This window comes from Pezoporus wallicus, unplaced genomic scaffold (assembly GCF_028554395.1).
Source record: "Pezoporus wallicus isolate ANWC-B61680 ecotype Strahan unplaced genomic scaffold, APGP_CSIRO_Pwel_v1 contig_8042, whole genome shotgun sequence".
NCBI classification, from domain to species: domain Eukaryota; kingdom Metazoa; phylum Chordata; class Aves; order Psittaciformes; family Psittacidae; genus Pezoporus; species Pezoporus wallicus.
The window spans coordinates 371,181-395,024 of NW_026639380.1; the positions used below are offsets into that span (position 1 = coordinate 371,181).

Below are 23,844 nucleotides of genomic sequence, written 5' to 3' on the forward strand. Positions count from 1 at the left end.
CCGCAAGAGCCACGGCTCCTCCGGCCGCCGCGCGGCACCCCGGGAGCCGTAGTCCGCGCGCGCAGCCCCTGGCGGCGGCGGGGCCGGGGCGGGGCCCGACGCGGCGCCCAATCAGGGAGGACCACGCGCACCTCCAAAACAAGCGGCGAAGGGCGGGCCCGCGGGGCGCGTGCGCGCGGTGGAGGAGGGCCCGCTCCTTGCGCGGAGTGAGCGTGAGGGGAGGCATGAAGCGTCCGGTGTTCGGGGGTGCCCGCGTCCTGCCTCAGCCGGGTGTGCGACCGAGACAGAAGTACTGCGAGAGACTGTGCGTGTGTTCGCACCTGCGGCGTGCGGGGAGGAGCCCGAGCGCTGAATCGCGTTTATTGTTTAAAAGGGGCTTTTTTTTTTTTCTTTCGGGTCACACTGCTTTTTCTCTTAGCACGGTTTCTTTTATGAGAAGCTGTATATGCGAAGATGGGCTCACCTCATTATTTTTGCCTTGTTTGATTCTTGTTCCCTTTGAGAGCAAGGCTGAAAGTTAATTGAAAAACTACAGGCTCTCCATTCGTTGGCTATTTTTTTTAATTTTTTTTTCTTTTTAGTTGCAACACCCACCTCCTCCTCCCAGGTTTTTTGGTTTTGTTTTGTTTTGTTTTTTTTCTGGGAGGCACAGGCTACTGTGAAGGTACAAGACGTTAAGAAGATGCTTTCGGATATGGTTTTACATTGCAGCTAAGATAATGAAATACTGAGTTGTGTGGAAAGAGGCAGTACTGTTTTTCCATCCATCTCTCCTTCCTCCCCTGTATCTGAGCTAGCGCTCCTGAAGCTGCATGTTAACTCAGCTGCTTGAGTGATTTGTATGTTCTTTATCCTAGGGATAATTTTCTGCCAGAGCAGCCAGCTGAACTGGCTCACTCATGTCTGCTTCCTCACTCTACGTGATCCAGAGAGGAGGCAAGGGTGCATACATATCCCAGTAGGAAGAAGAGAGGGCCCCTTGAGGTGGCTGCTTAGTTAAGTTTAGCTACACCTTACTTTTTTTTTTCCTACGACCCCTTGGGGAGACTGTTTGGCACAGTTGGTTATGGGATGACATCAGCTGAGTTTGTCTAGCTGTGCTTTGCCAGTAGCTATTGGAACTGGTCTGAGGCTTTTACTGCTGCTTCTTTTCAAAAAATTAAGAAACCCCAAAAACATGCAAACACCCTAAAATTTCCCACAACCAACCACCACCAACCCTAAGCAGCTCAGCACAGTCTTTTGCTTCCAACAGTTAAATGAGTATCTGTAATTCACTTCCAGAATTGCAAAGTGAATTTCCTGCAAGAAGATGAGTGTTGCACTGATTTCATGTGCAGGGTTGCTAGAATTAGGGTTTTATTTTCAGTCCATCTGCTACCCTTGTTCAGTTAGAGGAGACTGTGCCTCTACCAGAGTTTGGAAGCAAACTTTAAAGTTGGGGTGACTCTCATCTTAAAAGTTTTCAGATTTGCCATTGTGATTTACTTACACATTAATTTAGTTTCCCATTATATTTGTCCTTCAGTGTCAGTATGTCACAGATTTTGCATTGCTGAAAATGTCTTGAAAAGCTGAAGGATAGCTAGCTATACAGAGAGCATGAAACGGAGTAGGCTGTAGTTTTACAGTTTGGTCTCGGAGAGATGATGTAATGGCTCCTTCCTTTCCTCTCTGAAGTACAGACAGTACACCTATCATTTGGGAACGATTAAATGAGAATTTATTTCTACTTTCTGCTGAATCAGTGCTTTTTAGTCAGCTCTTGCTTGCCAGAATTGAGTTTATACACTCTGGGTGCACACAGAAATAGTGATCTGTGTTCATCACCAGTGTAAAAACGTGTCTCAGAAATGACTGCAGACTAATTTAAGTGAACAGTCAGGCAAAGAGGCTGGCTTCACGTTTCATGTTAGGAGAAGTTTGGTAAATCCCAGCAAATTTTCCAAGTTCATGAACTAGATTTCAGTAATGTGACGTGGATTTTGGAAACTTTTTGCCCTTGAAGCTTTTGCCTGTATTTATTTTTCCAAAGTAACATTTGAGTGAGACCTTTCTAAACTTAGGAGAGTAAACCAGAGGGATCAATACATCACAAACTTCTGATTCAGACTTCTGATTAAGTCTGGCAAACAGGAGCGGTGGGAGTGTGGTGCCTGTTGAGCAATGGAACATCTTGTGGTAGCCTAGTTATGAAGATTTGACAGCAAGGCAAAGCTGTGGGTGAGAACTGTTAGTAAACCATCTCATGTGACTACAGACAAATAAAAAGCAGACAAGTAGTGGGGCATGTGAGTGCTGTGGTCTGTCCGGCCTGCTACAACTGAAGAACTCGTACACCCAAATCCCTGTTTTATCCAGCTGTAGTTAGGCCCAATATAATGTTTCTGTCAAATGTCAAAATTGTGACATCTCTGTACAACTGTAAAACAACAGACCAATATCATTATTGGGAAAGAAAGTAGTTTTAACTTTTTAGGTCCTGGTTAATTATTCCTACCCCAAAACAACCTCAGAATTTTTAAAAACTGGCTTAGTAACACACTGAAGCTACTGACAATTGAAAATAGATAATTTTCAACTGATAATTGAAAGTTATCGATAGGATATCCAGGAAAGAAAATGCAGGGAGGTATTTCCTAACTGTACTGCAATACATTACCGTTGAAGAGCTTACGTTGAAACAGAAGTATTTTACTCAATACAAATGTCCTTAGATAAAGATGTTTGAAATGTATAAATCAAAGAAATGAGGAAGAAAAAACAAGATTGCTGCAGGCCCACAGTTACCATCCCTAGTAGCAACCCTTGTCAGGGGGAAGGTTATACTGTTCCTCTGTGTTAGTGGTATTGTAATCAGGAACAGAAGTTCTTTATTTCCATGGGGAAAAGCCATAGATGATGAGTTAAAACAAAAAGTGTTTCATCTTTTTTTTTTTTTTTGTCTTTTTTTAGGTGTGGGGAAAGGGGTGTGTTGGGGAAATAGCAATCATATTCTGCTGGAGAGGAATATATTGTCCATGGGATGAAAACTGCTTCATCTGCAGCCTTGTACTCAGAAGGCAGGAAATCCCTTGAGACTGTGGGTTAATTGCTATTTCGAGCAATAAATTAACTGGCTATGTATTACTGGATAGTTTGCAGATTTTAGGGAGAAGTTTCTGTGCTCATCAAATACAGCAGCTTTTTGATGGGGCCAGGAAAGGGGTGAGAAGAGGCATCTGTAGACTTGATCTGTAAAAACTGTTTGAAAATATTAATGCCGTATTTAAGTGGAGATTTACAAAATGCTGAACTCTTCACATCATTAGTTACACTGAATTTAGCACTTTGCAGGGTTACAGCAAGACAATCTTTAGATTTTACTTAAGTATAGAAATTTGATGAGAAAGATAATCTGTTTTAGAGAATGCTGTTACTTAAAGTTATCTTTTACTGGATTTAGTTTTTATGATACAGTTATATTTAGTTTTGCTAAAATAATTGCTGACTTTCTGGATGGGTCAGTTAAGTAACAAACAAAGATTTCTGTATCACTCATTAAACAATGATACAAGAACAGGCATGCAACAGCCAAATTAAACGGTACTGTTGACAGTGCTCTAGAGATACTTCTGTGTAATTGCAGACTCTTCCTTCAGTACTAGGAAAAAAACTGCTAAATTATGATGACTAACCTAAGTTTTGAGGCAGTAATGTTATCTAGACTATTCACTTATAGTATTAAATTTCATTATTTTAAAGAATTATTAATGAATAATTTGTTCAAAAATCTGTTTCAGATTGAAAAGCTGGTGTGATTTACAGATACACTTTTAAAAATACACAATTTTTAACAACATTAACCAGTTTTGGTTGCTGACGTGTTGTTCAGCTATACTTATTTTGTGATTGTTTACTGAAGTAATTTTTTAATTCTGATGTAGGAAGATTTAATGTTGTAAGTTATCAGAAGAGTAAATGCTATGTTGATGGTAAAACCTGGTGCAGACCACAGTACCGATGCTGTGTATGTTTCTGCAGTTAACGGCCACCTGTGTAACAATAGTACATTAGGGGTATTCTGAATGACATTAATAAATACATTTTTATATGGATTATATATATATTTCTCCAAAGCTTTTTTAGTCACTGACTATATCTACTTCTGGGGTTAAAGCCAGTAGTCCAAGTAGCACACAGAGGCAGCACATATATGCAAGTCCTGAGGGCAGATACAGCATTCATTTTACTGAGGTAAAATTTGGCAGGTTTAAAATCCAGAAAATTCTTAGCTCTACTGTGGCTTTGTCATTCATTACAGTTATAGGAGAGGCTCCAGTTACTACTCTGGCATTTATTCAGACCTGTGTTGGTAAGAATACACTTTGTTGGTCCTCTTAATTCTCAGGCTGATTATCCATCACTAAAACCATTGTGCCTCTGAGGAAATCTAAGCAAGCATACAGAATCAGCAATTTTATTTCTAATTAGACTTGATGTTGCCCTTTGAAACTAAGAAATGCCTCTGTTCTTTCAGAATGATATTCAGTATTAATGTGGAAAATAACAGAGTCAACCCATATCTTGGACAGCCAGACTCCAGTAATATGCCTAAAAAAGAATACTTCTTTGGGTTTTATACATCATAAATTACAGAAATGTTGGTGATCTGTTAGCTCTACCTTGGAGATTAAGATATTTAGAGATATACATGTGAGTGCGTGTATAACCTAATGGCAAAACCTCCATTTGTCTCAGGCAAAATAAGGGTGATGCTCTGTATCTTCCAAATAACCATGTCAGTATTCCCACTGGTAGGATAACACAAAGACTTGCTCTTCTACAAGAATGCACAAATTCAGTACCAGAATCATTGAAGAACCTTAATATTATTGATGTTAATGAAAAGCCAAATAGCACGAAAAGCCACTGTAGTTAATCTAAATTCTGAAATTAATCTTTGTAAGTTTGGTTTTGGGGTTTTGGTGGGGTTTTTCTGTGTTGTTTTTTTTTTGTTTGTTTTTTGTTTCTTTGATTTTTTTTTTTTTTGGATGTTGTGGGGTTTTTTGTTTTTTGAGGGTTTTTTGGTTGGTGGGGTTTGTTTTTTCTTTTTGTTTTGGTTATTAGATTTGTAACATGCATGAGAAATGAAAACAATCTGTGGGACACTCAGTTTTTAATGTGTTATATGGACCAAAGGCTACTTTTAGTATTCCAGTGCAAGCCAGTTGACTGAATTGGAACTCTCCCAGTATAAGAGAGTAGAATGTGGCCATAAAGTTACCTTGTTAATAGATGAGGAAGATGACTAACACACAAATGTGGCTGGTTTCTTCTGTTTGTATTGCACAATAAATAGCAATATGTGACTTTCTTATTTAGAAAGTGGTTTCATGCATAGACCCCATTTAAGAAATCTGTATTACTTTAAGTATATTAAGTAAGAGAATTTGCCAGAGATGACAGTGGGGACCCGAACCAATTATATACAAAGATTTGACATCATCACGGTATTTGGAGTGCCTGTAGCATAAAAAGATGATTTTTGGTGTTTCTGAAAAAAAAACAGTGCAGTTTGATTGTTGCTCTGCAAAACTTGAATTAACTGTACCCAGGCAGTGCAAGCCATCTGCAGGTCAAGACCACCTTTCTATGTCTGCAGGTGGTTATTGAGGCATGTAAATATCTGTAAGAGCAGGACAGCAAGCACTTGATTTTATATTGCTGAAATAACTTCCCTTAGGTTCAAACTAGTATTACTCGACAAGCCACAGTATGCACCCCTTGCCTGGGGCCGTAACTGAACAGAGTTTTCACACTGTCGAGCGCCTTCCACTCGAAGGAGTTGGATCATAGAGCCGTAGAATGGTTTCGGTTAGAAGGGACCTTAACGATAATCTAGTTCCAACCCCCTGCCATGGATAGGGATACCCTCTACTCGACCAAGCTGCTCAAAGCCTCACGCAAAATTAACCCGACGTATCCGTGGGAGAGTGGTGTTTCCTGTTGGGAAGTGCGGGCCCCCAGGCAGCCGCCGCACTCGGCACCAGCGGGAGCAGCGCTCGAGGTGGGACCTCCCTCCCGCGGCGGGCCCTACCTGCAGCGGGGCGGTGGCAGGAAGGGGGCGGTGCAGTGCGGCGGTGGTTCCGGGCACGTCGGCGGCTGCCGCTCGTTCCTCGCACTGGGACCCGCCGCCCCTGCTCGCCTCATGGCCGCTCCGCAGGACCCACTGCCCCCAGGTGAGGAGGACCCCGCCGGCGGCAGGGGGAGGCGGCGGGAGGGGTGGCGGCTGCGTCTGATGCGAGCGCCTTCCCCCATCACCGCCGGGAGTTCGGGGCTGCGCGGTGCGGCCCACTGCGCCCCGCTTCCACCCCGCCCGGGGGTAACCTGCGGCCGTGGCTCACGGGAGCCTAGCCCCGGGGGAGGTTAAAAGGGTTTATTAGTTGCGCCCTTCCCCCTCCGCGCACGCTAATTAAGCATGGTAATAATTTATCATGTGCTCTGCTAATGTGATTTAGTGCAACTTGTCTTGTCAAGCCTGCGCCGGTGTTTAGTGTGTAGGTTAGCTTGTGCTTGCTAACAGCACACTGAAAAGACACTTTCATGAAATCCTACACTCCGGGTGTTTGAAAGTCCAAACTCTTTAACGTGTGTGGCTAACGGTGTAAATGGCTTGAGTACCTCATCTTAGGTGTGCCGGCATCACAGCTTCTCCCTATGGATCTGCTCAGTCAGTGATAAAGTTTTGAGTAGTTAACAGGAAACAAAAATGCTCAAAAATGATGGACTTGGATTTTTCAGGTGACCAGATATTATAGTATTATTTGCTGTATTTCCTCCTCTTATTCAAATCTGAAATTCATGTGCCTCTGATCAAAGCACCAGTTGATTTGGGTTTAATCAAAGGGTTCATTTTTGTGAACGATATTAGCACTATGGTGATCACTTTGCGTTGTAGTGAGTTGTACTTTTAATGTATATGGCCAACCTTGGTGTGTATGTTTGAATACATAACTGCAGTAGACCTTATGTGCTTCATTTGCTACTGGTGGTGTCAATGCTGTGTTGCAAGAAAAGACCTGTAATGGGGGGAATACCATCTCTGCTTCATGTTGCTTTGTGAATCTCCTCCTGCTTAATGGTCAAAATGCTGTGATCTCCTTCAGACTTCTTTCCAATAAAAGGCGCAAGAGCAGATGTAGGATTAGAAGTTTGAATGTGTATATGCATAGGCATATATATACATCTGTGTATATATAAAATTGACAGATTGTTCACACTGGTAAGTGCATAGCATTGCACCCCTGTTAAGAGTGTCAGTATTGAACAAAGAGAAACAGTAGTGATGGGTACAAGTCCACTGTTCCGGTTGCAGACTGATTATGCTGGATGGTCTCAGGCAGAAGAGCTGTGGCAGCCACTGACAGCATGCAGGGGATGTGCAGCAGAAGGGAACCTTGGCAGCAGGCATAGAGCCTGATGTATGTTTGTCCAAGTGGATTTGCATGTGCTGATTTATGTCCATCTGAGTCAACTCACGTGTGGTTCCTGGCAGAAGTGTGGGGAAGTAAATACAGACCTGCAGGAAATGTGGCTGTATGCTGTCAGTGGGCAGTACAGTGATAGTGACTTTTATAAGGGATCACAGATAATGTTACAGGCTGCCAAAGTGACTATGAAATCAGACAGTCTGCAATGAATAGTCAGTCAGATGATACCTGGATTTCCTGTTGGCCTTTCAACATGCAAAACTGTGGATGTTTTACATTTGAGATGGACAGTGAACTTTCCACCCTGCTGTTTTGTGCACCTGCATCCAGCTGTATGACATGAGCTGCAGAGTGCTGTAGGAAAGAGAAAGGGGACATGGCATTTTAATTGCCTTGTTCAGAACTAAATATTAAGTCTGTGGTTTTCAAATTACCTGCCTATTATCATTGGTCAACAAGACCATGGTGAATTACTTGCAGCCCCGTATGTGGAGCCTTTATTCTTAGGTACAAATATTCATATACGTGCCGCTTACAGAGAATGCTGGGACTTGGTAGTACTCTACAACCTAAAACCCATGGAAATTACTGCTCTTCACAGAGAACTAGAAAAACAAAAGGGAACAAATTGAGATACAGGAAATCTGTTTTAAAATATTTTTCAGGATGGATACTCAGGAAGATACAAAGTGTTACAAAGATAGAGATTCACAGTGACTGTGTTTCTGTGCAAGACCTTAGAAAGCAGGAGGCAATTAAAGGTGCCACCTTGCAGGGTGGTACACCCTAGCACCTCTTGTACAGGCACCCTGGGGTCTGTGAAGTCCTTATTTCTAATGACTGTGTTCTTGGGGCTTCTCTCATTTTTCCAGTGCTTCCCTCTGGACTGTGAAAATTAAATTACCAGTGTTGTAATGTACATTGGCTGTATCTTGGAGATATAACAGAAGACAACGGATAAAGCCCTTACCATAGCTGCAGTAGCCACCAGGGTTCACCAGGGCATGGACCTTTTGTGGGCTCTGCTTTCAGATACCTCAAGGCTTCTTTTATATTACAAGAGTGAAGGAAGGTTTTTATTTTTTTGTAATGCATCTAAGAATCCATAAGGAGGAGCTGTGAAGCCTTCAGAATAAATTGACGATAAGCTGCGTGCTTTGACATTGGGTTTGTTGGGTCTTAGCTGACAAAGAAGGAACAGTGAGACTAGGGATACCTGGGCTGGTCTTCTACCCTGAAGCTTTTGTTGTTGTTTTTCAGCTTTCCTTCACAGGGTAGGCTTCTCTCTTTGCCCCAGCTCTCTTTCCAGTTCCTTTGCGGCTCTCCACGACAGTTCCCAGTTGCATCCTCTGTTTTTGCCCCTGCTGTCATGCAGGGTCTTACAACAGTTTATTGTGTTTTCTCATATCCCAGTCTGACTCTCAGTCTCTCTGTGTTTGAGTTGGGAAGATTATGGCAGCTTGTGCTGCCCCTTGCTATCAAGGCAGGCCTTATCCAGAACATTCAGTTAATACAATGTTTCTATCATATTTACAAAAAAAGGTGCGTGTGACAGGAATATGGGGTTTGGCTTGGGATTTTTACGTCTTCTACATATGTCTTCCTAAACTTTGTACCGTAGTGTGAACATTCTTATCTGAAGTTTCATAGACCTCTGAATTCTTAAAACACTCAGTGTGCCTGTGTGCAAAGGGTGTGCTCAAGCCTCGTAGGTGTGCCCCCTCTTATGGTGCGCCTCCTGCCTCGACAGTGTGGGTGTATTTTCTGTGGGCACTAGCACTGGGAAACACTCCTCCTGACTTTGCAAAGAGGGCCTGGGCACAGCACCAGACACCCAGGAACTGCTGCAGCTGTATCACAGAAGCAGGAGGGAGGATGGCGCTGTCCAAGAGCCGTGGGGCTGCTTCTGTCTCACTGCTGGCACCTTTTTTATTTTCAGGCCTGTTTATTGTACTATCTTGTGTTGTCAAATGCTTTAGCTTGTTGTTGTACTGTACTGAGTATATTTGTAGGATGTGGTCCCAAAATAAACAGTTCTGTGCTATGTTGGGACACAGTGTTTATAAATTAATTTCTGGAATTGATTTCTGGGCCTGTGTTCTAAATGCACTGATTTTTATAATTGGGAGAAGGTAATCACCAAATACTGATTCAAATCACTTCTTTCTTGAGGAAATGGCAGGATGTTGTTGAATTACAGGAGTGGTTTGTGAATCCTGACTTCTGTATGAGATTTGTTTTGGATTCTTTGTGTGCTTCTGGTCAGTACACCACTAGTACTTGTCAATTTAGCCATTGATGTAGAGGGGTTGACGTTTCAACCTTGAATCATCTGTAAGTACTACGAAGATTTATTCTTGTATTCTTTTGATGTTAATATAATTGAAGTTTATGATTCTATTGTATACAAATAATGTTTACCTCAGATATGTTTTTCACTAGGTTTTGTACTATCTGCTGTTTATTATAGTATTATTTTTTGTTGTAGTGGGTATGTTCACTATTTGAATTACTGCTTTGAGGAAAAGAGTGTTGTCATTAGGAGAACAAAACAGCTTGTAGCAGTTTTACTGGATTTTATCCTTTATTCCTGAATTATTTTGTGGTTTAAAATTTGTTTCTTTTACTAAAAAGAATTTAGAATTTTCATTTAAGTCTGTTTTTCATTATCTTAGAGTTGGGTTTCCTTGTTGCATATAATTTCTCATCTATGAGCTAGTAGCTCTGTCATTTTCCAGTTTGTCACGTTTTCTTGTGGAAATGTAATTTGACATAATGCTTGCAATGGCTTATCTTGGTCAAAGAAAAAAGCAAAATATGAATTCCCAGACAGAAATATTTTGAGATTACAAAGTGATAAAGCTTTCTTATTCCCAGCAGATCATGCAGCAAAAGAGCCAGTGGAGGATACGGATCCAAGCACTCTTTCATTAACAATGGTATGTGTTTTGAGTCTAACGGAGTTCAAATCATTATAGTTCTCTATAGTTAGCTATGTAATGCAGAACTGAGGTAAAACATTCAAGAATGTTAAACTGTGAGTATATATGGGGTTTTGCTTATCTGTATGATTGCATTAAATTTTAATTTACTAACCTTGTGCAATTAAAGTAAAAATACCAATATGTAGATAAGTTGAATTGGATGATACCAGCTGAGCAGGCTTTCACAGTACCATTTTTCTTTTTAGTTGAAGATTGGTGACTGACATTCTTCTGTAGTATATGGGTTGGAGGGATAGGAAAACCCACTTAGGCCTTAAAATTTCAATTGTCCTAAGGGTTACTCCTTCCTGTACCTATTTTATCTGATGAGTTGAAGTCATGGGAACAGCGTAAGACAGCAGGCATGAGTGAACCTGGGGAGGGACCAAACAGCGCTCTCTAGTGCTTGCTGGCAGATCAACACCGTTTATGACAAGGTTTTATGTCTTAGGATATTAAGTGTGCCAGTCTTACGCTGATATATCAGATAACAGTAATATGAGTGTTACTATATGTGATTGTAGACAGATCAACAGATAACAATTTAAGGGATGTAACTATAATGATGCGTTGTCACATACTCTTTCTCCAGCACAATTACACTCAAAAGTAACAAACACCTGTCTCTTGCCTTTTTATGATAGACTGAAAAATACCCTGTTCAAGACACAGGAGTTCCTAAAGGTAAGTATTGCGAGTTCTGTCTGTTCAGGTGTTACAGATCTGTGTTATTATGTGCAGTAAAACAGTTGGTGTTACCCTACACATTGAAATATCTTACTTTTTTTCTTAGATTCATATGTTTTAAATGCAGTGTCATCTTGTGTATTTTTGAGTCAGTTTATATATAACTTCTGAAATTTCCTTCCAAAGCTTAATTTTGATGAAAAAGTCAGTTTAAAGCTATCCTCAGAAGATCTTGGTTCTCACTCTGGAAGGAAAATACAGTGCTGCCATTGAAAAACAGTGTGCAGAGGACAGATGGTAGAAACACAATAGTGTTAGAAGGTGGATTTGAGGAAATTACCAGTGCCTTCAGATTATCAGAAATATAATCCAGAAATACCTTCCAGGTTTCTTGCCTCTGATTGCATTCTCAGCTCCATAAGAAATCAACTCCTCATGCCATCTTTTACCTTTGTCAGGTATTAATAGCATCTGAATTCATTTTCACTGAAAATGAGGTGCTGGAGTGCAGGTTCTGTATTGCACCGAAGTCAAATACTTGGATTACACAGTGTGAATATCTCCTTTATGGTTTCCTTGACAGGTGGCGTGTTTTGTTTTTTTTTGTCATCCTAGGCTTCACCATTGGCTTTTGCCCATGGAATACACTGCAGAGGCTCAGTTGAGGAGCGTTCTGCAGGTAGTATGTTCTCCATCCTGTGTTGCACAGCAGGACTGCAGTAGGGACAGACGCAGGAAACCATGCAGAAGCTAGTCACAGTGGAAGCTTTTGCTGTGTAAGCAGTGTACCACTGGGGTTAAAAGAAGGTTAGAGACTACTTTGGGGGCTTGAGGGAGCCAGCCAGAGGAAAAGAGCATCTTCTCAGAATTGCTGCTCAGTAGGGAAGGAGAATGCGGGATGAAGACTATTTGAAATCATAATTACTTTATTTGCAGGCAGGTGGTTTGTTCCTTCAAAAGTGTTTATTAATACTAAATCAATTTCTCTGTAATATTCTTTGTCATGTCCTGTTCTTTATTTCACCTGTGACATTATGTCCTCCTCAAAATAAATTAGATAAATTCCTAAATTTTGAATTTGTGAAAGTTGTTTGAAATCAGAGATTGCATGTTTTAAATGCATTTAATATAAAAAAGATTGCCGAGAGGAGGTAGAAATTTCAGCACTTTCTGTAGAAAGGAAGTGAACTCAGTTTTATTTTCATGTGAATACTAATGTAGTTGACATTTTACCTCTTGGTATTCTGTTCATTTCCGTGGTTTAAATTTTTTTATGAGAATGATTTTTCAAAACTATTTCTGTAAAAATGCATACTTAGAAATATGAATTTGTGAGCTAAAAATTGGTATCAATGTGCATGTCTGTTTCTCTGTAACACAAAGTTATGTTTGCTTCAGATTTAATGTTTGAGTAGAGTAGGCTTAATGTTTACATCATGATTTGATTATAATTCTACCTCCGCTCAAATATGAAACAAATTCACACAAATTTTTTCCACTCAAAGGAAGTGGAATGTTGGTGCCCATGCTCTGCATTTTCAGCCAGACCTTTTTGGTTTTTATTATTATTTTTGTTGTTGTCTCTGGACCTACAGTCGTAAAGAATAAAGGTGATCCTCATTAAGCATTTATCCTGCTGGGGGTGGAATGCAATTTGGCTTTAAGTTCCAACAGTGTTACAAGACCAGAAAAAGAGGAAAATTAATTTTAGGTTTTTTTTTTCTTCCAAGTGTAAGGATAAATTCTTTGATTCAGCTCAATTTCTTGAGTGAGATGAGGAGCTATGCCATGTTTCTGCTATCTGATCATTCATAAGCAGCTATTCTTTAATGAGATCTTACCATTAAACAAACAGCAAATGGAAAGGCATGAGCACTACAAACAGCCATCACTATGGCTTACTTGTGTGTAAAAACGTGTAGAATATAATCTCTTCTAATGCTGTGTTAATGGTTGGTCAGCACCTGACACGGGAATTATGCAAATGGTTTTATATTAATCACGCAGAGTGAAATTTGTCTGTTTGCACAAGGTTCACAAAGGGCTTATATATCACTTGTACCTTGTTTTGAGGGCTGAAGTAAGGCTTGAAAGGTAAATAAAGTTTATGCTGTTCTGGGGAATGTTGTGCTTTTCAGTGGGCTTCCAGGTCAGTCAATAAACACACTGAAATAGATTACTTCAGCACTTTGGAAAACTCCTGTGTAGTAGCGATAAGTAGTATGAGCTTAATTTACAAAAGGGTGGAATAAAAGGTAAATATTTGTGTAGTCCGTATTTCAACAATTGTTACTGTAAGTGTGACAAGAAAAGCAAAGCAAAAATTACAGTGACTTGGAACAGTTGTCTTCAGCCTACTTTCATATATTGGTTCAGTTTGGCCTTTTGAAAGAAGAGCATGACTCTTGTTTCAAAAATAGTGTGGTGTTTGTTTAAAAAGCAACTGCCACACTAATACCTAGTCTCTGCAAGGTTTATTTTAATTCACACGTTGTGCTCTGCATGATTGTTGAAGTCTCTGCCAAGTTAATATTAGGGCTTTTAAACCAGCATTTCTCAGTGGCTGTGGTATGCGGCTAAAGGTTATAGGTTAGATACCTGTAATTTACATTTGATAGTCTTAATATTTAAATTTGTATTTGGGTGGAAGACCAGTGTTTCACAATCTTTGTCTTAGATGAGGAATACCTAACAGATCAAGTTACACTGGAAATTGCATCTGTGAACATCAAGACCCTTACATCAGATTCTGGCCTAATCCAGCAGGTAAGAAAAATGATGCCTGAATGTAAACTGAATTATTGCTGTTTTTTAAATAAGTATGTTAACAAATAAATCTGTCTTCCGTCTGTATCAGGAGAGTGTGGAATTACTCAGTAAAACAGATCAGGAATAGACTCTCTTTTTTGAGTTCAATGAAGTGAGCTTTTGTGGAGAACAGCAAAAGAAAGGTTATATAATCATGTGTATTTCATAGTTTAAACAAGTTTTGATTAGTGGAAGATGCTCCAAAGAAGAACTGACAAAGAATTAAGGCTTTGTCATGCATGCTTTTCCTCTTTCCTGCTGAGAATAGAGCCAGGGCAGAGAATAAGTGAAGAAGTAAGCAATCCTAGGTTTTGGAGTTTTGCTCTGCGAGAGGCATTTTACTCTTCTGCTTTGAATATGGGACACAGCTCCTAGTATAGTGGAAACACTCTCGTGTTTGTCAAATCTTATGTTGCAGTAGGGTGGGCAGTGCTGAGTGACCTCCGTGCTCCATGGTTACCATCTTTCAACTGAATGTTTTTTGCTGAATTTTAAATAGATTCTCTTTGGGTTGAGCAGAAAACTTGGAGAAGAGAAATGAATGAGCATTTTCCAGCAAGACAATTAAAAGGAGTTCCTTATGCCAGAGTCCCAGCTGAGTTTCATCAGGAAAAAAACATGGGTTTGATATGCATTTCACAGATGGTGGAGCTAACAGTCTTATTCCCGTTATCAAGAGGAGATCATTTGGGGTTTTCATTAGACCTGTAGAGGTCACGACTAAAGTGGGCAAAAAATATTCTTGCTTAATGACTTCCTTTCATGGGCAGTAACCCTACATTGTCCTATTGCAATTACATTACAAGAAAGTTATCTTGAATAAATCTGAGTGCATCTGACTTGATAAAAGTGGATTATAACTGATCAGTAAAAATAGAATTTTTTAAAACAGATGTGTGGCACAAGTAAGTATCTCCGGTTTTCTTTGTACTTTTTGCAGTACTAGCCATTCTTGTTATTTTTTACCACAAGACATGAGTATAATGACATCTCTTAAAGGCATTTAGATACTAACTTTCACAATATGGTTTGAACTTTCATGAATTCATAGAATCTGGGAAATGTTACTGGAGCTCTGGAGCTCAGGACAGGAACTTAGCTATTGCAGACTAAGTGAATGGTAGCCACTTTTTTTCTCTTTTTTTTTTTTCTTTTTTTTTTCTTCCTTTAGTTGTTATTTGCTTGTTTATTGCTTTTCAAACAGGTCTCTGGGGAGGCTGGATCTGTGATGGGCAGCTCCTCATTCTCCCGGTGATTTATCCCTCTGGGGATTAGTTCGTCAGGGTTCAGTAATAATGTTCTACTTTTTTAAGGGATTTGTGGGAATGGAGACAATTATTATAATCAGGATCTCCAGACTTAATTTTTCTTAAACTTCTGGTGCTCACGTGGTGCCATGAAGGTAAAGCTCATGTTTAAAAAGCTCTGTCCAGAGAAAGCTTAAATGGTGCTGGTGGAAAAGTAAACTACTAGAATATAATAGCAAGGATTATTCTGTTGGAAGTGGCATGTGTAGTGTTAGGTCTCTCAAGCAGAGAGCAGACATTTTGTGAGGTGAACTGATGTTGCACATGTGTTCTTGCAGTTTTCAGGGAATAAAGAAATGCTGAAAACAGCATGCAAATTTTTCCTTTCCTAGCAAAGTCTTTAAATATTTTTTGAGGTAGTTTACCTTCTTTATAATTGGACTGTGAATGGCATGTTCACCACATCAACTGAAACTGCCTATATTCTATTTTTAGTGGATTTCTTAGTAAACAAGGTGTAGCAGGTAGGAATAGAGTATCTTATTACGCTGTGTTGTTAACGCAGTTGACTTGTGTTTGCATGCACTGCCTGCAAAATGTAAAGGAGCCTGCTGTGATAGTTTTGGAAGGGTGAAGTGATACAGAAAATCAACAATGTTTGATTGCAGCTATCAAAGGGGAAAATCCCTGTCTTGAAATCTTTCATCTTGAAATCATCAGCAGAAGAAAGCTATTTCACCTGGCTCCACACCCGCAAAGTTAATGTAAGGGCAGCTGCAGTTTCCTGCAGTCCTAGGAGCAAGGTACTGCCTTTCTAGATTTTACATGTTGCTCTCTAAATAGAAGAATAGAAATGTTACAATGTGTGTTGCAGACTTAAGCTGCTAAGTAATTTCATGATGTTTAATTAGCAGGCAAAAAGCCACAGACAGAATGTTTACTTTTAACAGGAGGAGCGTTACACATGAGTCAGCAATGTTCAAGTCCACCTGTTGCCTAGAAAAGCTTCCTATGTATGTGAAGAAGTTTGTGAAAAAGCTCCTCCACTTTTCCTAGATAAATGAAACAATCCCTTACTGCTGCATATCACAGGCAAATTCTTGATTTTTTTCATTACAAAGCATTTAAAAATGTTTTTAATAAAAGCATATGAATTGTTGAACAGCTGTTGAGGGTTTTATACTGTATTATTCAAAAGATGTAACCCTATAGCATATCATTAATAAGGACGGCATTGTTGAGTGGGTATAACCAACAGGGCAGTTCTGTGAGCCAAAACATGAGAATGCTGTCTGAAAGGACTGCAGGCTGTCAGTAATTCCTTGAAATCGGATATATTCTATGTCTGACTTTACAGATAGCTTGGGTTCTTCTAAGTAATCTCCTGCCATGTGTAAATTAGCCAAATAGTTATTCTGGTGTTCAAATACATTGTTTTGCTTTCATTTATATTTGTTTTCTGCTTTGTAGCCAGAAGACAAAGACATGCAAAGCCATACTGACGACTCACTGGCAGGTAATATGTCAGCTTTACTGTTCTGTATATTTTATTTCTAGGTTATCTTTTAAAGTACTTTATTAAAAATTGGTATTAGTCATAACCAAGAACTGCCTTGGTAAACTAAGGCATTACCAGAGTCATTTACTCAACATAGCTCCCTCTATGTTCTAAGGGGATGGTGATCAATAATACAGACCATACAAAATGTGTGAGTTGGGCTTTCCAAATAAATATAGTATATCCACCTTTGTAAGAAATCTGTAAACACCTCTTGAATAAGCAGAAGCTGACAGAAGGCTGTGGGGCTTTATCCCATAATTGTATGAGCTGTCCTGGGGATGGAGTGTGTGTGGATGATACACAGCCCTGTTAATCTAACAGTGAACAACTGAGGATTTCCTCTTAGTAAAGAAGCTTGCCCTATTGTGTAGCATTAGGATCATGCAATTAGGTGGTTAGGTCATCATTTGCTTATCGGTATCTAACACCAGGGCTTCTTAGAAAAAGCAGGATCTTTTATAATGCTTTTGGTAGTCTGTACACAGTGTAGCACACGAAGCAGGTTGGTTTAGTTTTGTTTACCTATAACTGTGCCCTGTGTTTTCCTTACACCTTCATCCCTGCTGCTATTGGAGATAAAACTTACTTTGGCATCCTTGCAAAGCAAAGTAAGATGAAATTGAGATAGGTTGCTTGCTCTCCTGCCCTTTGAGCCAGAGGCTCAGCAAGGGCTTTGACTGTATATTCATTTTGCCTTGTTTGTGTAACTAGATATTGGTACAAGCGAAGCAAACAAATTTTGTCTCACTTCAACAAGAGTTTATGGTGCACAAAAAGAACAGAGTACTTAACATAGATATTTCTATACAGAACAGCTGCAAGGCCTGTGGAATACCTGTGAGTGAAGTTGTCACCAGAATGTGTTTCCCCTTAGCAGGGAATCTGAGCATTTGTATGAAGTTATGTGTCTGCAGCAGTGTTGCTGCATGTCCTAACTTGTTGAAAACTTCAGAAATTGTCTCTGGCCTGCTAAAAAAGCAAGCTGATGAGCAATGTTACAAAAATAACAATAGCCTGTTCTTCCCTTAAAAGCAAAACCTAAAGCCTGTGCAGAAGCTACATTCAGCTCACAATTTGATGGTCTTTCTGGATTTTTCACATAATCTGACAATAATTACTGCAAATGAAACAAAAACCCAAACAAACACAAAACAAAACAAGAAAACCAACGACCAAAATAGGATACCTTCCCCACCAAAAGAAAACAAAAAGTCACAACCTTAACAGATGCTGTCGTCTGTATGAATAGGTGGCATTAAGTACCAGATCTGCCCTTTGCCAGGGATACAGTTCAGGTCTCTTAGACTGGCACTGATCCAGCACTTGTATATTGTGTGTCACAGTTTTATATTGGTTTTAATTACTCTTTTGATTAATACAAGTTTTCTTATTGCAGTGTCCCTTTTTCAAAGAGTTTCATCCCAAGTAGGACCAGTTATTTCCCAAGCTATCCAATAAGGCTGAAGGGAAGAAGCTTTAGAAAGTGCTTGTAGGCAGCATTCATTATCTACCACTCTTTGGAGATACCGCATTCTCCTTGCCTTCAAAAAGGAGCAGGGAGGGTTAAGGTCATATTTGCAGCTAAAATGCTCACACAGTGACCTACACCACTGCAATGTTAAAGGTTTTGGTATTAGTTTTTAACTAGCAGTATGACTAGAACTGGTTTCTGCAAACTTTTACAGGTTATTAATATATAATATTGCCTGACAGCACCACATTGTTCACACTGCACACCACATTGTTTCACACTGGGGAAATACTGACTGGTGCGTGTGGAAGACCTCAAAATGGCAATTTTTGGTATTTGATGCACATTTTGGAACATATCACCACCTACATCCAGCAACTTGGTATTCTGGAGGAGTATGCACTTTCTTCCTTTCCATAATGTACATTTTAAACAGGCTTGCTTGGTAGAACAGGGCATCTATTATTGTAAGAGCCCTATAAAGCAAAAAAACATTTGAACTTACTCATTGTTTTAAAATACTAAATGTTGTGTTTGCAGCTGTCAGCAGAGATTCTCCTCATGAAAATGTCTCATGTAGTTATGAAGGCAGCAGCTCAGAAGTGCAAAACCTTTTCCTTCTTCCTCCATCACATGTTTATGAGATGCATGTCATATGCACATAATCCTGTTGGTGATGTAAGCAGGGGTTATGGCAGATTTGAGGAAGTGACATAGTCCAACAGCAAAAAAAAGGAATTGGCTGGATTGAATTGCATGCCCTTTCTATAAAGTATAAATACGATACTTTCAAAATTACCGCCTTTTGATTATAGCCACTGAGTGTAGTGGCTGTTTCATGAGTACTTCATAAGGAAAGGCATTATATGTCACTATTCTGACTTTCTCTGAAATTATTCACAGGAACATAATACTTTACAGCCTTTTGTGCTTTTAACTTTGTGTGCCTGGTGAAACCACAGCAATAGATCCTAACTTCTTCCCATGTAATGGTTCTCACTGCAGATCTCAAGAAAACCTGCAAGGAAAATGGCACCTGCTCCTTGTGCTTATTCCGTGCACCAACCATCAGTGACATGCTCAATGATGAGGACTTGTTGTATACAGTGAGGATAAAGCTGGATCCCTGCCACCCAACAGTGAAAAACTGGAGGAATTTAGCAAGCAAGTGGGGGATGACTTATGATGAATTGTGTTTCCTTGAACAGAAGCCCCAGAGTCCCACCTTGGAGTTCTTGCTACGGAATAGTGACCGGACTGTGGAGCAGCTGATTGATCTCTGTAAATTTTATAAGAGAATTGATGTTGTGAAAGTGCTGCTGAAATGGGTAGAGGAGGAATGGCCCAAAAGAGGGAACAGAACTTACCAGAATGACTTCTAGGTCAAAGAAAGTTGTTAGTCCATGCGTGTTAAATGCTGGGACTAGCTGCTACATGGGAAGTTTCCTTTGCAAGAGAGAGAGAAAGCCTGTACTGACGGTTTGTATACTGTGTAAGCTCTATGTACTGTATACACATATATATGTTCTGTGCCCTCGGGGTTGCAAAGATAACCTTGCAAAAGTAGATGGAATATGCAGGTTGGTTCTTGAGTCTATAAATGCCTTCAGTTCCTGTGGTGCTGTTTGTAGGCTTCCTAAGCAGAGGAGGTATGAAAAAGCCAGCCCTTGGTTTCACAGCAGTCCTTGTGAACCATGTCAGTTGTGTGTTGTTGCTACTGGGAAAGGCACCACTAGAAGGCAAGTCTTTGGGCCTTTCTGGCAGCCCTTCCTCAGTTTTGTATGTTCTACCTGGTAGAAGATGTGTTATTTTTTTCTTTTTTTTAATTTTCTTTTTAAGCTTTATGATACTGTTTTTGCCACAGGAACACCTCAGTGTTCCAAGCAGCAGTTTGGATTTGCATACTACAATTGTTCCAGTGTTTCAACATCACGTTCAGGCAAGTTAAGCTTTACATCTTTTTTAGACAAGAATAGGTGTTAAAATAATTATTTGCATCACAGGGCATATATTTGCTATAGAAGAAATCATGCAATTCAGAGATACTTTCCAGCCCATAACCAATAGGGACCAAAAAAGTACTTTCCAAAGTTTTGAAGACAATATATACTCTGAGTGCACTTATCTTGAATGCCTCTTGCTTTGCAGTGTGAGGTGACAGCTAATGCCTCACTCACAGTATATCCTTAGTATTGAGTATAACTTCCCCTTTCACATGCTGTGGCTTGACCTACTTTCTGTCTCATGCTGAAGTAGTTGCACACTTGCATGAAACTAGCACAAATTTATATATTGATGAAAGCCACTTTAATGGGAAATTAATAGGTAAATTCATCTACAGTCCAGGTGGATGGTTATTAAAGCACTTACAATGGTTTGGACTGATGTTTCTCAAAGAATTTTGATACTATGAATTACAATTTACACTTTAAATATTTTAGAAATTGGTATTTTTCCTACCATTATTCTGTATTCTGATGTTTAACTCCTGAAAAATCAGTTGCACAATACAGTGTGTAAAGTACTTAAGCTATGCCACACAAAAATGTTGTAACTTTAAAATACTTCTAGTTGTTACCCGTACCAAAAGCATCTCAAGACAATACTAATATGTACATAGGTGTATATACCAAAGCACTGGTGAACAGTATGTCAAGATGTGGGAGAAAAATAGAATGGGGTACAGGTTGATGCACTGTTTACTTTTCTCTAGTAGAAATTACTAAGCATTAGTAGCAAAGCTGAGGGAAGTCTAATGCTGTATACTGAGTTTCTTACTCTTAAGAGAATGAAAAGGGACCTCTAGTAATACTATACTATAGATGCTGAGTGATACAGTTACAGAGGAGGTGGAAGTAAAGACTAACATTTTCAATGTCAGGCACTAGTTCTGAGGTGGCAATTTTATTTTAGTGACTTCAGGAAGCTGAAGGTACAGTTTCAAGGGGAAAAGACTGACCTAAATTTGAGATTTGATTTTTTTTTTTTTCTTAAAACTTGTGGAAGACTGGAATTTTTAATACCTTTTTTTAAAAAAAAAACCATTCCTCATAAAAGCTGCTACCCTTTAGAACAGTAAGTCTTCTAGCTATATATTAAAGAGGAAATTGTTCTTGGGGCTACAGTTCAAATGTTTTATGTTCCTCTTCTAGAAACAGGGGGTTTGTGTTTCTCTTATAGAAAAAGGGGTTTCCTGATAAATGTCTGTCAACTCTTAATTTTTTAAAATAATCTTCTGTCTTTAGGCAGGAGCTCTAGAATCTTCTTTGAGGACTCCTGCTGTGGCTGGGCTTCCTGCTATGTTCAATACCTACAGAGGCAGCCACTGCATACATGCAAATAGCTCATAATGCAGCTTGTCCAATGTAATTCCTATACCTTGGGCCTACTATATCCATGATTTAGGATCATTTGTCAGTGTATAAGTTGTTCTTCTGAGTGAAGAGTGCTGGCATATATGCCAACAACTTTTCTCTCCCATAATATACCGCAGCTATATGTGTGTGGTGTTATAGCATGCTCTGCTTTGGTAGATGGAGTCCAAGAAGGAGCTGGAGCCCTCACCTAAGAATCACGATGTGAGTATGAGATGATGCAGCAGCATTCCTGAATCGGGATGTGTTCAACTGGAATCTACCCCTTTTCCTGTTTTATGGCTAAAACTTTTAAAATTTTGAAGAAACACTGTTGTTCCTGATCCCTTCTGATCCCTTGAAGACCTTGAAAAGTCAATGTCAGCTGCTAGGATTTATGTCTGATGGAAATAAAGCTGCTTTTGAGAGTTCATAGGTGGATTCTGCATAAATCCAGCACTGAAGGTTGAAAATGTTAGCCTTATACTTCATCACACACTGGATTACTAATTAGTATACTTGAAATATTTTTTTCCTCTTTGTATGGATTGAGATGTGCACACATTTTTGGGTTTTATATCTATTTACAAGATATGGGGTCTGAGTGTTCAGTTTATACTTGTATCTTCTGTTATAATGTATACTATTTTTAGAAGAAATATAGATTGTCAAGGGTTGACTTTATTGTATTTGTTTTTATTACAGCTAGGAAAACAGCTGTTTTTCTCTCACCAGTCACCTTGGAACCACTGAACTAGGTGTGCTCTGTAAAAATGCATTTTATCTACAAGACTTATGGCGTCTTAGAGCACCTATCTTTGCAACAGATACAGCTGTTCAAGAAAGGAAGAACACTTTTTAATCTTTAGAATATGAAAAAGGAGTTAATTTTGATAAGATGATGACCAAAGACGTTTATCTAGACACTTGCAGTGGAGTTACTAACTATAGAGAGGTATGAAACCTACACTGGTTGAACTGTTCCTGAATTAATAACCTACCTGATAATGGTTAGAGAATCATATAGACACTGAAATGGCTATCAGTTTTGTTCCATTACAGCTTCTATTCTTGTATGAGACTCTCTCTCTCTTCAGGTATTTCTGGGTTTTTTTGGCTGCCATCTCTGTGCCTGCAGAATAATCAGTGGCCCTTCCCATCCTCTTTAGCTTCTATGAAGATATCCAAACCACTGTATTCTTTCATTCCTACAGCTTTATCTAAGACATGATGAGTCTAATAACCATTCTTCAACAACAAAGTTGTGTGCTCCAGGAGCCCCTAGTTTTGCTGTGAGGTCAAGTATGGGGCATCCCCAGCAAAATGGTAATTCTTGTCTTCATGCCTTTCTTTCTGCATGCCCTTTGATCTGTGGAGAGGAAGGCAAGATGAGTTTGGGGCTGTCCTTTGGAAGCCCACTGTAAAGGACAGGGTAGTCAGTATAGGTCCAGGTCCTTGCTTGGAAATAAGTTGTACAGAAACTGTAAACCATGCTTCTTTATTCACTACTGAATAATGGAGCTTGCAGCACTTTGTGCAAGAGAGTGCATGTTTTCCACTGTCTCAAGCTGCCTCACTCCCACAGTTCCGAGTCAAGCTGTTAGCAAGTGGGAAAAAGTGTGAATTCTGCCTTATGGTGGTTTAACTTAGGGTCACACTGTTGACTTGTGGCCAGATATATTTGGAAATTTTTTGTCAGCAGAATCGCTTAAATAATATCAAAAAAAGTACATGGCATTTATAGTAATGTAAGGAGCAGCCTACTTCTGTAACTTCTACAGCATATCATGTTGTTCTGTCCATGAAGGAAATGCAATTAGTGATTCTTAACTAATTTCAATGTATCTTGTAAGTCTGAAGTTTTGGGTCAGTTTTGGACAGTAGGGCAGAGTGCTGCTAAATGAGGACTTGGGCTTGTTGCCTGTTTTGCCTGAAAAGTGCTTTTCCTAGTCCCTGAGCTCAGCTAGTCCTGATTGCATTACTAAGGTCAGTTGTTGCCCTTAAGTGGGTAGAGAAGATATGGACCTACTGGTCATACAGGCTGAATATAGCAGCCCTAAGAAGAATTTATTTGGAAAGGTGGAATCTGTAGTGTTTGTTTGCCTGTACCTCGGCCAAGGACTGGGACTGACTCCATCTTACAAGAAACTGATGGCAAAGCAGAGTTTACAGGCTTGGGGAAGGCTTACCTGTATCCTCCCTTGGGGGAAGAGGGGAAGCAGCTAAACAGCTAGACAGACTTACTAGCTGGTTTGGTCTGT

At 39.7% G+C, this 23,844-nt stretch overlaps 1 protein-coding gene across 4 annotated transcripts; it reads left to right on the forward strand.

The window, feature by feature from the left end:
* Nucleotides 1-965: 965 nt before the first annotated feature.
* On the forward strand, nucleotides 966-21,915 carry EDARADD (EDAR associated via death domain). 4 transcript variants are annotated; one of them, XR_008972791.1, is made up of 7 exons: nucleotides 6,072-6,221; nucleotides 10,350-10,411; nucleotides 11,101-11,140; nucleotides 13,821-13,909; nucleotides 16,669-16,714; nucleotides 19,236-20,173; nucleotides 21,480-21,915. XR_008972791.1 is itself a non-coding variant. In XM_057414465.1 (6 exons), exons 2-6 carry the CDS (start codon nucleotides 10,409-10,411, stop codon nucleotides 19,610-19,612), a joined length of 555 nt encoding a protein of 184 aa, XP_057270448.1. In that variant the 5' UTR covers nucleotides 966-984; nucleotides 10,353-10,408; the 3' UTR covers nucleotides 19,613-21,277. The 4 variants fall into 4 exon arrangements, 3 of the variants coding, with proteins under 3 accessions (XP_057270448.1, XP_057270445.1, XP_057270447.1); XM_057414465.1 differs by lacking the exons at nucleotides 6,072-6,221; nucleotides 21,480-21,915 and adding an exon at nucleotides 966-984 and having other exon boundaries at nucleotides 10,353-10,411; nucleotides 19,236-21,277; XM_057414462.1 differs by lacking the exon at nucleotides 21,480-21,915 and having other exon boundaries at nucleotides 19,236-21,277.
* The last annotated feature ends 1,929 nt before the right edge of the window (nucleotides 21,916-23,844 follow it).

Coding starts and splice junctions, on each gene's coding strand:
- EDARADD (XM_057414462.1), top strand. CDS start 6,191: ATGGCCGCTCCGCAGGACCCACTGCCCCCAG. Junction 6,222..10,349: donor GCAGGACCCACTGCCCCCAG/GTGAGGAGGACC, acceptor TCTTATTCCCAG/CAGATCATGCAGCAAAAGAG. Junction 16,715..19,235: donor TACTGACGACTCACTGGCAG/GTAATATGTCAG, acceptor TTCTCACTGCAG/ATCTCAAGAAAACCTGCAAG.